Source organism: Hyla sarda, chromosome 1 (assembly GCF_029499605.1).
Source record: "Hyla sarda isolate aHylSar1 chromosome 1, aHylSar1.hap1, whole genome shotgun sequence".
Lineage (NCBI taxonomy): Eukaryota > Metazoa > Chordata > Amphibia > Anura > Hylidae > Hyla > Hyla sarda.
This window is the reverse complement of record NC_079189.1, coordinates 208,215,315-208,231,363: the sequence shown is the minus strand read 5'-3', so window position 1 is coordinate 208,231,363 and position 16,049 is coordinate 208,215,315. Positions and strand designations below refer to the sequence as shown.

The window sequence follows — 16,049 nt, the reverse complement described above, 5'->3', positions numbered from 1 at the left end:
CAAGCTCAATAATCACAACAGTCGCAAAGAGGAAGTAGTCTTGTTTGCTTCCCCTATTCCAGGAGGTTTGCATCATCTCCAAAAGTGGATTAAAATGTGATCCTCTGTCAAGATCTAATCCCCCCCACACACGCACCATGCTTTTATATTGAAGTCATTCCTGTGTAAGCATAATGAGATAGACTCCAGGGCAGTGAATGAGCTTGTCATTTCAAAAGAATGTATCAATGCGTGTTTAGAACATGGTCACTGAAATGGGTATAACAGAATCTACTGAGATACGAATGGTTTTTGTCTATAGACGAGCTGATCTTGTTACCACACATGTATATGCAACACAGAGAACTAAAAAGGAATAATTTAGAACAGATGCAAACTGATATCAAATACATCCAAGTATGTACTGTATAAACACAATAGGCAAAAACACATTGGGTAGCTGCGCTCCTAAACAAGTAGAGTTTAGGGAGAGTTGTGTCTAATCTATGGGGATATTCTAAGAGTTCTTTGCCCTCAAGCATGTACAGTAACTTCAATGCCACTATTAAAGATCTTAAAATTAGCAAATACTAAATATGTTGCTAAGAAGTATACAAGTCAGACATAGCCAACCCTGACACCCAATGAAGCAAGCAGCAACTACATGGTACAATTCCATTACTTTGAAAATGTATCAAGGTAATAATTTACCATACATCTAATAAGACAAGGAGGTTAATACCGTACGCCATTTAAAGTAAGCTGCTACTTACAATATCACATGCCTGGAAGTTAGACAGATTTGTAAATTACTTCTATTAAAACATCTTAATCCTTCCAGTACTTATTAGCTGCTGAATACAACAGAGGAAATTGTTTTCTTTTTGGAACACAGTGCTCTCTGCTGAATCACAAGCACAGTGCTCTCTGATGGCGCTGTTAGGCGCGATACGGACCGTGGCCTGGCGTCTGAGCTCCCCTTGAAGTAATCCGCTGCCTCCCTGCCAGGACCGACAAGGTCCCTCGGACGGATGTGTCCGAAGTAACCTGCCTTCCATCTGACACTGTGAGCGCTCCGCTATTTGCCTTCCTATGTGAATATATATTGAAGTCTATCTGTTTGGAGCATGTAGCGCCACCTAGGTGTCTTCACCTATCCAGTACCTGGCTGAACCTGTGTTAATGGCAGTGCTAGCTACACACTTGCTGTTCTTTGGTGAATATATATTTACTTAATCCCTTATCAGTGAGAGGCTAGGTTACCCATGGGTTCCCTGTAACAGCAGAACACAACACTATGGAAAGTATAAGTATTGCCGCTCCTAATTGTGCGTTGTGTGACATATAGTAAAGCACATGAAAAGCATGCTTCTTCACGGTCACTTAACGTGTTCGTTTTGCGGTTACGTGAGGGACTGCATGCATTGGTCTTTATTCTTACAGTAGAGAAGTCATTAATTATAACTTTTTGTGAATTGGGACATTTAAACTTGCCTTTTTTTAAATTCCATTCTAAATTTAGCAGGAGTTGGAGTCTGTGCATTGTTTGCCGACTCCAGGTACCCAAAATTTCGTCCGACTCCGACTCCACAGCACTGGTTTTAATGGGGTTATATTTTATATATATCAACTGGCACCAGAAAGTTAAACAGATTTGTAAGTTACTTCTATTAAAAAATCTTAATCCTTTCAGTACTTATGAGCTTCTGAAGTTAAGGTTGTTCTTTTCTGTCTAAGTGCTCTCTGATGAAAAGCGTCTCGGGAACCGCCCAGTTTAGAAGAGGATTGCTATGGGGATTTGCTTCTAAACTGGGCGGTTCCTGAGACACGTGTCATCAGAGAGCACTTTGACAGAAAAGAACAACCTTAACTTCAGAAGCTCATAAGTACAGAAAGGATTACGATTTTTTTAATAGAAGTAATTTACAAATCTGTTTAACTTTCTGGAGCCAGTTGATATATGAAAAAAAAAGTTTTTTCCTGGATAACCCCTTTAACATTGACGTTTTTGCAGATTTTAGCGCTCTTTTGCTTTTTTTTGTTACATTTCTTAGAAAAAAAAGAAAGGATACAGTAGTGATGGAAAAAATTGTATTTAACTTAATTTATATCTTTAGAATAACATTTTTATACATTTTTAAACCGGGATCAATTTATGTGGGTGGGCAGAGAACTAAAAATCTAGCCGAAATAGTATATTTCTTATAATTAATTTAGTAAAACTTATTAGTAATGTATTTTAATTATGTGCTTAATAAAATGTGTGTTTTTTAACTTTTGGGGGGCTTTTTCTCCCTTTACCCCTTATGAAAAGGAAAAGTTGGGCTCTACACCAGCCTGTTAGTGTAATTTTTTTTTTTTTTTTTACACTAACATGCTGGTGTTTCCCTTTACTTTTTATTTTCACAAGAGGTAAAAGGAGAAAAAGACCCCTAAAATTTGTAACACAATTTCTCCTGAGTATGGAAATACCCCATATGTGGGCGTAAAATGCTCTGCGGGCACACAACAAGGCTCAGGAGTGAGAGCGCACTATGTACATTTGAGGCCTAAATTGGTGATTTGCACAGAGGTGGGCTATTTTACAGCGGTTCTGACATAAACACAAAAAAATATAAATACCCACATGTGACCCCATTTTGGAAACTACACCCCTCACGGAATGTAACAAGGGGTATAGTGAGCTTTAACACCCCTTTAATTTTCATTAAAGTTGGATGGGAAAAAAAAAAACATTTTCACTAAAATGCTGGTGTTACCCAAAATTTTTATTTTCACAAGGGAAAATAGGAAAAAAGCCCCCCAAAATATGTAACCCCATTTCTTCTGAGTATTAAATACCCCATATGTGGATGTAAAGTGCTCTGAGGGCGAACTACAATGCTCAGAAGAAAAGGAGCGCCATTGGGATTTTAAAGAGAAAATTTGTCCGGAATTGAAGGCCACGTGTGTTTACAAAGCCCCCATAGTGCAAGAACAATGGACCCCTCCCACATGTGACCTACAATGCTCCATACAATGCTCAGAAGAGGAGGAGCGCCAATGAGCTTTTGGAAAGAGTCAGAGGCCATGTGCCACCGTGGTGCCAGAACAGTGGACCCCCCCACATGTGACCCCATTTTGGAAACTAAACCCCTCGCGTAATTTAACCCCTTAAGGACTCAGCCCATTTTGGCCTTAAGGACTCAGACAATTTAATTTTTACGTTTTCATTTTTTCCTCCTCGCCTTCTAAAAATCATAACTCTTTTATATTTTCATCCACAGACTAGTATGAGGGCTTGTTTTTTGCGCGACCAGTTGTCCTTTGTAATGACATCACTCATTATATCATAAAATGTATGGCGCAACCAAAAAACACTATTTTTGTGGGGAAATTAAAACGAAAAACGCAATTTTGCTAATTTTGGAAGGTTTTGTTTTCACGCCGTACAATTTCTGGTAAAAATGACATGTGTTCTTTATTCTGAGGGTCAATACGATTAAAATGATACCCATTATTATATACTTTTATATTATTATTGCGCTTAAAAAAAATCACAAACTTTTTAACCAAATTAGTACGTTTATAATCCCTTTATTTTGATGACCTATAACTTTTTTATTTTTCCGTATAAGCGGCGGTATGGGGGCTAATTTTTTGCGCCATGATCTGTACTTTTTTTTGATACCACATTTGCATATAAAAAAACTTTTAATACATTTTTTATAATTTTTTTTTTAATAAAATGTATTAAAAAATTAGGAATTTTGGACTTTTTTAATTTTTTTTCGTTCACGCCGTTCACCGTACGGGATCATTAACATTTTATTTTAATAGTTCGGACATTTACGCACGCGGCAATACCAAATATGTCTATAAAAAATGTTTTTTACGCTTTTTGGGGGTAAAATAGGAAAAAACGGACGTTTTACTTTTTTATTGGGGGAGGGGATTTTTCACTTTTTTTTTACTTTTACTTTTAAATTTTTTTACATTTTTTTTTACACTTGAATAGTCCCCATAGGGGACTATTCATAGCAATACCATGATTGCTAATACTGATCTGTTCTATGTATAGGACATAGAACAGATCAGTATTATCGGTCATCTCCTGCTCTGGTCTGCTCGATCACAGACCAGAGCAGGAGACGCCGGGAGCCGGACGGAGGAAGGAGAGGGGACCTCCGTGCGGCGTTATGAATGATCGGATCCCCGCAGCAGCGCTGCGGGCGATCCGATCGTTCATTTTAATCGCGAACTGCCGCAGATGCCAGGATCTGTATTGATCCCGGCACCTGAGGGGTTAATGGCGGACGCCCGCGAGATCGCGGGCGTCGGCCATTGCCGGCGGGTCCCTGGCTGCGATCAGCAGCCGGGATCAGCCGCGCATGACACGGGCATCGCTCCGATGCCCGCGGTTATGCTTAGGACGTAAATGTACGTCCTGGTGCGTTAAGTACCACCTCACCAGGACGTACATTTACGTCCTGCGTCCTTAAGGGGTTAATAAGGGGTACAGTGAGCATTTACGCCCCACAGGTGTCTTACAGTTTTCTGGAACAGTGGTCTGTGAAAATGAAAAATGTAATTTTGCATCTGCACAGCCCACTGTTCCAAAGATCTGTCAAATGCCAGTGGGGTGTAAATACTCACTGCACCCCTTATTAAATTCTGTGAGGGGTGTAGTTTCCAAAATGGGGTCACATGTGGGGGGGGTCCACTGTTCTGGCACCACGGGGGGCTTTGTAAACGCACATGGCCCCTGACTTCCATTCCAAACAAATTCCCTTTCCAAAAGCTCAATGGCGCTCCTCCTCTTCTGAGCATTGTAGTGCGCCAGCAGAACACTTGACTTTCACACATGGGGTATTTCCATACTCAGAAGAAATGGGGTTACACATTTTGGGGGTCATTTTCTCCTATTACCCCTTGTAAAAATGGAACATTTGGGGAAAAAACAGCATTATAGTGAAAAAAAATTTTTTTTTCATTTACACATCCTTTAACAAAAAGTCGTGAAATACCTGTGAAGTGTTAAGGCTCACTGTAGCCCTTGTTATCTTGAGGGGTGTAGTTTCCAAAATGGTATGCCATGTGTTTCTTTTTTCTGTTCTGGCACCATAGGGGCTTCCTAAATGTGACATGCCCCCCAAAAACCATTTCAGAAAAACTCACTCTCCAAAATCCCATTGTCGCTCCTTTCCTTCTGAGCCCTCCACAGCGCCAGCCGAACAATTGACATACACATATGATGTATTTCCTTACTCGAGAGAAATTGGGTTACACATTTTGAGAGGATTTGTCTCCTTTTACCTCTTGTAAAAATTCAAAAACTAGGTCTACAAGAACATGCGAGTGTATAAAATGAAGATTTTGAATTATCTCCTTTATTTTGCTGTTATTCCTGTGAAACACCTAAAGGGTTAACACACTTACTGAATGTCATTTTGAATACTTTGAGGGGTGCAGTTTTTATAATGGGGTCATTTGTGGGGTATTTCTAATAGGAAGACCCTTCAAATCCACTTGAAACCTGAACTGGTCCATGAAAAATTCCGATTTTGAAAATTGTGTGAAAAATTGGAAAATTGCTGCTATACTTTGAAGCCCTCTGATGTCTTCCAAAAGTTAAAACATGTCAACTTTATGATGCAAACATAAAGTAGACATATTGTATTTGTGAATCAAAATATAATTTATTTGGAATGTCTATTTTCCTTACAAGCAGAGAGCTTCAAAAGGTAGAAAAATGCCAAATTTTCTATTTTTTCATAAAATTTTGGAATTTTTCACCAAGAAATTATGCAAGTATCGACAAAATTTTACCACTAACATAAAGTAGAATATGTCATGAAAAAACAAACTCGGAATTAGAATGAAAGGTAAAAGCAACCCAGAGTTATTAATGCTTAAAGTGACAGTGGTCAGATGTGCAAAAAACGCTCTGGTCCTACAGAGAAAATTGGCCTGGTCCTTAAGGGGTTAAAGAGAAAAAGTGATCTGGAAACACGAGGTATTGCTGACCGGTTAATTTAATAGTATTCATCTCATACAAGTTATTTTTTTGTTGTAGGCTGTTTGCTGTTTTTTGCACATGGGAGAGACAAAACAAAGAGTGCTTGTCCTTTAACCATGAAACAATGAAGCTTTATTTATGCAACACAGTCAAATCGTCACAGTTCTATATATGAACATCAGGTCCACAGACCAAATAATAACAAACTTCCAGGTCTCCACATTCAAATAATTAGTAAGAAACATACCATGCAGCAGTACAAGTAAGTAAGACATTAGGTGACCTCTATTAGGCGATCGTTCAACATACTTTATGACACTGGAACGCCCGCTCTGCCCCTCCCCCTCCCCCAAGCACAGTCCACGAATCTTTAATACAACGAAAAACTATGAGTCATATTAGGACAATATGATGATTCAAGCCACGGTTCCCATATCAAATTAAAGCGGTCCACCTGATCTTCTCTTATGGCAGACAATTTTTCATTTAACAGAATAGTATTAATCCTATCCACTACAATAGTGAAGTGCAAATTCAGTTGAGTGCTTGTCATTTATTCTTATTAATGTTCCATTTTGCCACAATAAATAAAGAGATTAACTTTTCAGTTCATGAGAGGTTTTAATGCTATAGCATTGGCACAAGAAAGAGAAATAGTGGATAAGTGACAACATTCAGTCTATATATATTGCTTTGTTGGTTTTACACTGGTTGTAACATAAAACAAGGTTTTATGGTTTAACAATAACATGCAGTCTTGTGAATATTCAGGCACAGTATGTTTTTAACTATGTTTTTGTTACATCCCATTTCACAACTTTTTAAGAACTGTCAAATAGTTGAGGATAAGCCTAAAACTAACGATAGACACTAAATGCCAATGGCTATGAAAACTATTACTGCCAACTCCCCTACACAGAACACTCGCTGTGCAAGCAAGTTATTAAAAGTGAACTGCAAATATTCCGCAGACCCCCCAAAAATACACAACAGGACCCTCATTCTAAAACTGGTCTTACACATTAAAAAGGTGAACATGACTGAACCCAAAGTTTTCCAGCAAGGTCAGCTGATGATCTTATGTGTAGCAGTCTGACAGTAGACATCTTGGGATGGGACATCAATATTAGAGACAGTTGTCCGATTCCCAGCATACCTGCTGGTCAGCGGTTTGAAAGGGCTCAGGCACTTGCTGCAGCCTCTTTGACATTTACTTCTGCTTGTCCTTGCAACACTATTGGTATCAGCAGTGCATGTTACTGTAGCATTGATCTATCCACTTGAACATAACACTGGGATAATCCAGTACACCTTATCACTACCACTAATTGTTTTTCAATTTCAAGGACGGGCAGAGGGAAACACTGAACGTGGCAGCACTCGCCTAAGCCCCTTTCAAGATCTGACCAGCGAGAGTGCTAGGAGTCAGACCCTGCCAATCTAATATGCATTGCCTATCCTGTGAATGTATGTGTCTGCTCAAAAGTTTGCATACCCTTGGAGAATTGGTAATCTTATAACCCATTTTATTCCTTATGGGATGCCTATTCAACTGTATGCTATAATGGAAAAGCCACAGGAATGGGCAAACATTGTACTGTATGTAAACTTTTGATCAGGGCCATGTGGGTGATTTCTGTTTTCATTAGTATTATTTTACGGAAGGAGAAAAACAACTATGTGATAATAAATACCTTCATATGATCAATATCCTTATATAAAAGACAATTTTTTTGTACCTTCATTCATATTTTCTAAATCAAGGCTAACATTTTACAGTTTCTGCCAGGGTACGCAAACTTTTTTTTAGCACAACTGTATGTGAGGCCATTCTGACAAGGCAGGCAGCTATCACATATAACTTTATGCAATGAGAATATAAAGTCATCTGTACTGTTATCTCTCAATAAAAACTGACATTAGACCAAGAGGGAAAATGTAAAATTGGGTTCACACTGCATTTGTGCCACACAGTAACTAATGGTTCTTTATGGATTTACTGGGTTACCATTACAATAACCTTCAATAAGTTACACATTTTCTATATTGTTATTCATGCTAGGGCCAAATGGTCATTACTTTTAATGAAGCAGATAAATACCAATGCAGAGCCCCATTTAGGATTAATAATTCACTATTAGTAAGGCTATATATCAGTGGTTCTCAACCTAGGGTACAAGTACCCCCAGGGGTACTTAGCAGTTCTCCAGGGGGTACTTGAAAAAAGAAATCAGTAATGGCAGCCACAGTCACTGGTTACTGGTCTGGACCACTTCGAAAGAAATGGTCGGCTCACGTCACTGCACCGAGGAGCGGAGCAGGAGGACAGCAAAGGGAAAGCGCAGGCACTGGGCTGCTGTGGGAAGTAACTACCATCAGCTTTGTTGCTCCACTACCCCTGCAGACCAGAGACCTACTGCTATGAGCCATAGGAATATGTCCCCAGACCAGAGGAGCACCAAAGCGGGACAGTATGGTGGCCTACAACTATGTATGGGGGCAGTTTGGGGGCCTACAGTTATATTTGGGGGCACAGAGGGGGCCTAACAACTTTATGGGGATGCAAAGCGGGTAGTATTACTGTGTGTGACAATAAACATGGGGAGTTTGTAAATAGGTGGGTATTGTACTGCAGAAAGGAGCCTAAAATGTTTGTTTGGCTGGTTCTGTGGAGAAGTCTTGTATGGGAAAAATCTTAATGGCGGTCTAGGCCAGATAGTGAAGAAAAGAAAAGTAAACAACTCCGGTTAGAGAAGACATCACCTGTAAATCGGGGGACTGGGGAGAACGGGAGAGGAACAGGGGAAAGTAAAGCATATGAATTATACTATAATCATTACAAAATGTCTCTAATATGGGGGTACGATTTTTTGGGGAATGGTCTGTTAAGGGGTACTCAGGCAAAAAAGTTTGATAACCACTGCTATATATGGTTTCACAGAAGACTACAGAACTCACAAAATGATGTGTATATCTGTCTTCTCCTGATCCCATCTGCTACAAGGATTTCCAAAATGGTGACATGTAAAGGGCTTACTTGTTACAAAACCCATTTTTGATACATTACAAGGGCACTCTGGGGCTTCCCGCGCTCTTCTTGTACAAGCAAGAGCAGAAAGCAGCCACAAAGTGCGGATCTTAAACTGGCACATCCAAGTATCACAGAGTCAGTCCATTCATTTTAGCGTAGATGGTTAAATGGCTAATGAACCCTTGCTGCTGTGAGTTCCCCCATGTTATAGCTGGTCTATCCTAGGAATCCTAGCAGTGGACTTCTTGTCAGGGGGCAATCCTAACACAAAGGAATTTTACCAAATCTGCCTGCATGGGAGCTATAACACAAAGTACCCATAAGCTTCTTCATTATCCTATATAAGCAATAATAAAGCCACATAGATGAGGCTTTAGGCAGAACCACGTGCAATGGTGCTCAGAAAGAAGACAAATGTGGTTATGTTAACATCACATTGAGAATGTATACTAGAAAAGCTCATAAAGTACATCCTAAACATGTCCATAAACAGGAACAGGAAGAACAAAATACATTGCTTTCATCACAGAACCCCCAACCTGCTTACTCCCCCCTCCCACATCACTCCTGTCAGTGCCCAACCCAGAGCTGCTGCAAAACACAGCAGACTCTCTCTCTCTCCACACAGCAAGTCTGCAGCAGCTGCTGTAATCAATGCCTATCTGCTCCTCTGCCTATGGCATTGCTCAGCATAAGGCAGCATGCTTTAAAACACCTCATTGTTCCCAAAATGTCCCAAAAATATACATATGTATATGACAAGGAGATGGTAGGCTGTACTGGCTGGTCAGAGGTGATGACATCACTCAGAGGGTGTGACTAGAGTTTCGGTCCTGCTTGATAAAAGTATAAGTGTGGGAAATGACCCAAACAGTCACTAGTTGAATACGTTTGGACCATTAAAGTCAATGGGGCCAGTGGAAGTATGTGCATATTATATATTACCATTCCATTTTGACAGATAGCCAGCAAATATGTGAATCGTGATGTGAATGAGACCTTACTTGGGTGATGAGAATAATCCCCCAAAACAGGTTATAGTGTAATACCTTGTAGCATTATAGATTTACTATCAAAAGAAAAGTATCCTATTATCCTAATAATAAATTATTAAATTTATCACTGTAGATTCATGTTTTCAAAGATTAGTACTGGTCTTTAATACAATGCTTCATACAGATCCCATTAACGTGGTCAAACAAGAATGATACATGTGGGAGCCAGATCATCTGCGGCAATCATTAACCAGCAGCCAGTGTGAAGTAGCTAACCATGATAAGACTGGGAACAGACTGTGCTGTATAAACCTGCCTGCCAGCACTGTGCATTACCAACAGAACGTAAACTCACTTAGAGAACTTTTTATTCTTCATCCTTGACAAAAAGCAAATATAAACCAGGGTTCAGCACAACAAACCAGCAAAAGATGACATGCATTTAGCTCCAGTACTGACAAGTGGAGAAGAGAAGTAAACGGGGGTTCTGCTGTTTGGCCAGTGGAGGGCAGCTACTCCCAGCATAACCTCTGCAGGTCTCCAAACTATCTGCCTACATAGCGGATTATACACCAGGCTAAAACTGGACAGTAAACATAGTCACCTTGTGGTTCACAGGTGAAGTGAACAGAGCATATAGTCCTATATATTCTGACCAGACTGGAAAAACATATTCTCATGAGTAGAAATTTGTAATATACAGATTTTTATTTTATTTTATTTTTTTACAAAGCAATCCATCCTGCACTTCTTAGATGCTGAAGATGGATGTCTAGGCAACCTGCTTTCAATTCCCCATTCAGCTTAGTGTTGTATAACATATGTTTGTTTCCGAGCTGTAGAACAAATGTATGCAGAATATGCAAGTACCTGACATGTGGACCTAATATTTCTAAACATGTCAATGGGTTTTAATGAAAGATATTTATATAACACAAGAAAATGTTCCAGTCCTCCTTTTAGGCACTAGATAAAGATTTATAGAAACCACAGGAGCTCCAATCTATACAGTGCAAGAATCACCTATGCTAATCATTTTATGACTATAGTGCCTGGCAATAGCACACAAAGAGTGTGACAATGTCTAGAGGGCAGACACACACACACACACACACACACACACACACACCTGTCACTGCTCACCAAGTAAGTTAGGCAAGGTTCCCAGACAGTCATCCTCTTAGAATGTCATCTACCAAGGTATATACAGCATACACTTATGGGTATTTTTTAGCTCTGTGTACCATTGATAACATCATTAGAGAATGTACTTACATAAGGACTCATGATAACATATTTATATGCTTTTAAAGGGAGGCATTTTATGACATCAGGCTTGTCGCTGGGCACAGATATTCTGTCTCATACATAAGCAGCTGCATTGCTGAAAGGTCACACCCACAAAAAGTTAATCAGCCGGCTGCATAGCTATACTAATGCCTGTTGGCCCGCTGAGGCACTCTCCATTACAAGGACTACAGAATTGCTAAAAAAAAAAAAAAAAGGAGATAGAAGGAGAACTTTCACTAGAACAGGTTCTTTCTAAATTTAGGCTCATGTATGGTGTCCAATCAATGTTGATCAAAGTGGCAAACCCTACCCTCTAAACAATTCTCTACAGTAATGGTGATACAAGGGGACCTTAACAATTAAATCTGACTTCTACAAATCAGTCTATCTTGGAGGTAAGTACTGTGTACCCCCTCTCAGTTTTACTTAATTAGTAGAAAGGCACTATTTAAAAAAAAAGAAACACACACTTCGGAGACCCTTTTTAGTAAGTTCGGTGAAGGATTTCCATTCTGTACACAGGATTACCCAGGTGTCTGGGATAGCCTGGGAGTCCAGAGGGAACCTCAATAGGTTTGATACAATTTTCCTGTATTTACGTTTCCACTTTACACTTGAAACACATGTATGTTAACTTCCAATCAAACTGTACCCACTATGTGCTTGCGAGATAGCAAAACTAATTTGATTCCTAATGGTAAGACCAGATACATTCGGTAGCACCATATGAACAAATGGAAATGGAAAGTAAAATACTTGGGTCAAAAGGTTTAAAAATCAATAAAATGGTAACTGTAGCAAAAAAATTGCAATCCTACCTCATAAAGAAAGGAGACATGGGCCGTTCATCTTCCTGAGAGCTGTAAAAAAAAATTAAATAAATAAAGGAACACTAACCATTCTGAATTAACAAGTCACATTCCAGCTCAGGTAATGTACCAGTAAACATCCTTTTTAAAACAACACAAGCACAACAACAGTAGGGTCTACAGTACATCAAGCCCAGAATGCCATCTACTGGTAGAGTAGCTTGGATGGCATCTGATTTCACACAAGGAAAAGAAGTGTACACAGGGCACGTATATTTACTACCAGTGAGGCATGCTGGACAAGTGTATTGAATTACATGTGTTATTATGTCAGTATGTGTTTACGTAAATGTCACATTTAATGAAACATTAATACTAGAAATGTAAGGCTTTTCAACTGTGAAAAAGATATAGTTTAACGGTGTGTGAGAGATACACGGACCCTTAGTATAACAGTATTATATTATATATATATATATATATATATAAATTATGTAGACACAATACATAAAAAAAAAATACCCTCACATGTCCGGACATGACAACTTATGTAAGAGAAAAAGCTCATGTAACATCCAAGTGATGATTCATTGGCATTCATGAGGCATTCTAATCATACAGGAATGGATGTAAAGTCTAGTCGCAACATAAATGAAGCATGAAAACTGAGTAAGTACATTATAGCAGTGCAATTCTTAGATAATTCCTTACATAACGCTAAAAAGTAACTGCATACATACGCACATGTATCCACGAGCGGTGATCTTCCCATGCTATCACTAGAAGTGTTGTGCTTCGCTTGTGGTCTAAAAGAATACTGCAGCTGTTCCCTATAGCTGGCACTAAACCATCAAGGTCACTTTTACCGCGCAGGACAGAGGGCTAGACTGAAAGTCATAGCAACTAACTGCTCAGTTAGATTTTTTGGCCCCTCCCTGCTATGAGAGAATGCTTCTAAATGGCAAATAATAAGATCAGAGTACTCGTCTCTCAACCTAGTGTTTTACAACTCTGTATAGGCGATGCTGCTCATTGTGTGGCTGGGCAGGAATTTATTTCAGCTTGCAATCCTTGAGTCTAAGAGGAGCCAGTGCATCTGCCAGGGTCACTGAGCTCTGGCATGTGACTGAGAAGGAGAACCGTATACAAGTGTTTACTCTACACATACTCAAGCTGTTCGCCTCCTACTTGTCAGCCATGCTAATGTTTTTTAACTGATAATCAATATGCTTGCCTTACAAAAACAAAGCTCTCTAACCCGATCAAAGTCTATTTGATAAAAGAACTATTTAAGCCAATGCAAACTTATCTCATGTTGTGTTATACTTAGTCCAAATCTCTGACCTTAAAGTCAATTTGGCAGGATCTGCTATTGTTCTTAAAGGTAAGCTTGGGTTCACACCTGCATTGTTGACTGAGTCCATTGTAGGTTCTGTCTAAATATAGAATACTAACAAGCTTTGGATACGAGATTCATGGGGATAGAACATTGATCCAGGAATTTAATTTTGATGCCATATAGGAGTCAGGTAGGAATTTTTCTTGTTATAGGGCAATTGGCATCAGCCTTCCTCTGGATCAACACAGTAGGATTTTAGGTTGAACTTGATGTACTCTTGTCTTTTTTTAAGCTTATAACTACATAACATAATGCTGTGCTATGTTATAACTTTACGCCAGAGTATATCCTCAATCAGAATATGATAAGTATCAGCTTTCCTTTTATATACATCATGTGAGAACCTATCGGATTTTCTTTTTGGCTGAGCATATTGGCTTTAACTTTCTGTGTCATGTGCTAAAACCTGAGATTAATTTACATACAGAGACGGATATATGTGAGTTAATTCTTATATGTGAGTTAACTATATGTGAGTTAATTCTTATACAATATGCAGATACTATATAAGTGATATCAGGCCAATTGTGGTTTTGAGGTGGTCTGCGATATTGATAGCTTGGTATTAGTGATCGAATCTCTGACCAAACTATATATATATATATATTTTCTGGTATTCCTGTGTATGATATTATATTTTTTACAACTTGTGGAGTACTTACCCTTATACACGAATATTTTTCTATCCCTCTGTATGATATCTCCATCTCCCATACAAGAGTATTAGGTGGGAGGACGCATCCACATTAAATAAGTACCCCCCATTGTAGGATTAACCTAGGTGGTAACCCCGCATATCCTCTACCTGAGTATCCACTACTCGCCGATGGGTGTATAAATACAAATAGCCTAGGGTATCCAATCCCTATCCTATAGCCAGACAGGGCTCCCCAGTGAGATAGTGAGACTCTTTCCCCTCTGTGTTAGATAAGGGCACTCTAGGGACGGTCTAGCTTTAGGTTCCGGAGCGAGGCCGCCCATATCAGGGCGTACACTCCGCCTAGCGGCAGGAATAGCTGTATGGTGGTTATAGGGTAAGTGTTAAGTAGTGGCCGCACGCACCAATTGGCCTATACATTTCCCTATAGCACCCTGTCCCATCTTTTCCCTACCTTTTTACCCACCCTTTAGGTAGGTATTCATTTCACAATATTATCTGATTGAGCAATACTCTGAGTGTATTTTTACTATATGTTTTGTAAGACTGCATTTATTACCCAACATTGGGACTGTATGCAGCAATATATATATTTTTTCTATTTTTCAAGTTTTCTTTGTGTGTTGGCCACTGGATCTATAATGGATCCGTTTTAAAATGGATAATTATTAAAGTTTAATGTTTTAGTGTTTTTTCTGTGAATCTATGTTATAACATGCAGGACACTCTGCCGGAAACCTGAAGCATCCTTTTAAAATCAATGGGGTCCATTGGATACTGTTTGTGTCTGACACATAAGGGATATGCCAGAGCAATTTCTTTTCATTGTTCTGCTCCATGACAAAGCATAACAACAGAACATATGAAACAAAAAGCAGCAGTCATGATCACAGCCTAACAAATAAAATATGAATTACACCCACAGAAAGGAACATTACAAAACTAAACATAAAGAGTGCGGTACATAAATGTTAAAAATAAAAAAATAAAAAAAACTGTTCTAGGCAGTGTACACCAGCAAGCCATCACTGCTGTTACCTTAATAATTATTATTATTATTTTTTTTTTTTGAAAATAGTTAGGACTTGGAACCCATTGACTATAATGGAGTCTGTAAGCTGGGCAATGCTGAAGGACTGGAAGCAGCTCAATAGCAAGAATTACACATAAGTAAAGCTTTATGTTACAATGTTTTTGTGTGTGCAGGAAAACTGTGGTCAGGGCATACTGGTCACAGAATACACACATGCTGCACAGAAACACTGTCAAAGATTTATTAGTCAGTCAAATGCTGTCTTCTTCCCATAGCAACCAATCATAGCTCAACTTTATTTTACCAGAGCTTGTTAACATATGAAGCATTGGTTGCTATGGTAAAACCAGACAGTTTTCAGACAGATTGTAATAGGTAGATAAAATGGCCCATATCTATTATAGTTTTAAGGCAAAAAGAAAAACTAATAGGAATACTGGGAGACAGTCTCTATCGAAATGTACTAGAGGCCACACCTATACATACATATATACTGTACATATATACAGACCGCATACTGCATGCTCTCTTCGATCTACATTGCCTATCGGCTGGGTGGCTCCCCATGTAGAGCTATAATAGACCACAATTGACTATGTAAACACTGCAGCCCTGATGCTGCATGTGTATATATAATACTAGTACAATGGAATATTGTAAGAGCAAGCAATATCATTGTTTTTGCCAGTAATATACCTTCTACTGGTACAGTAGCTAAGTGTCAGTGAAGTACAGCCATATGGTGTCCCTACAGCTGGTACTGTTACTACTGGTAACTAGGACATCCTAACCAACAAAATGGTCACGCCTATTGTGTAGAATAAAGGCCCCCATTACACCAGCCAATTGTATATGTG

The 16,049-nt window shown here is 39.1% G+C and overlaps 1 protein-coding gene across 9 annotated transcripts in view; it reads right to left on the bottom strand.

Annotated features, from left to right (window-relative positions):
• FAM13A (family with sequence similarity 13 member A) overlaps window positions 1–16,049 on the bottom strand; it is a 238,916-nt gene that overhangs the window by 57,935 nt on the left and 164,932 nt on the right. For 8 of the 9 annotated variants that reach the window (XM_056567629.1, XM_056567637.1, XM_056567645.1 and 5 more), the window contains one exon: window positions 12,112–12,153. In XM_056567629.1, the coding sequence (XP_056423604.1) occupies window positions 12,112–12,153 (42 nt within the window). Of the gene's footprint in view, window positions 1–12,111; window positions 12,154–12,846; window positions 12,891–16,049 lie in introns of those variants that run through there. The other variant, XM_056567676.1, reaches the window with a different exon arrangement.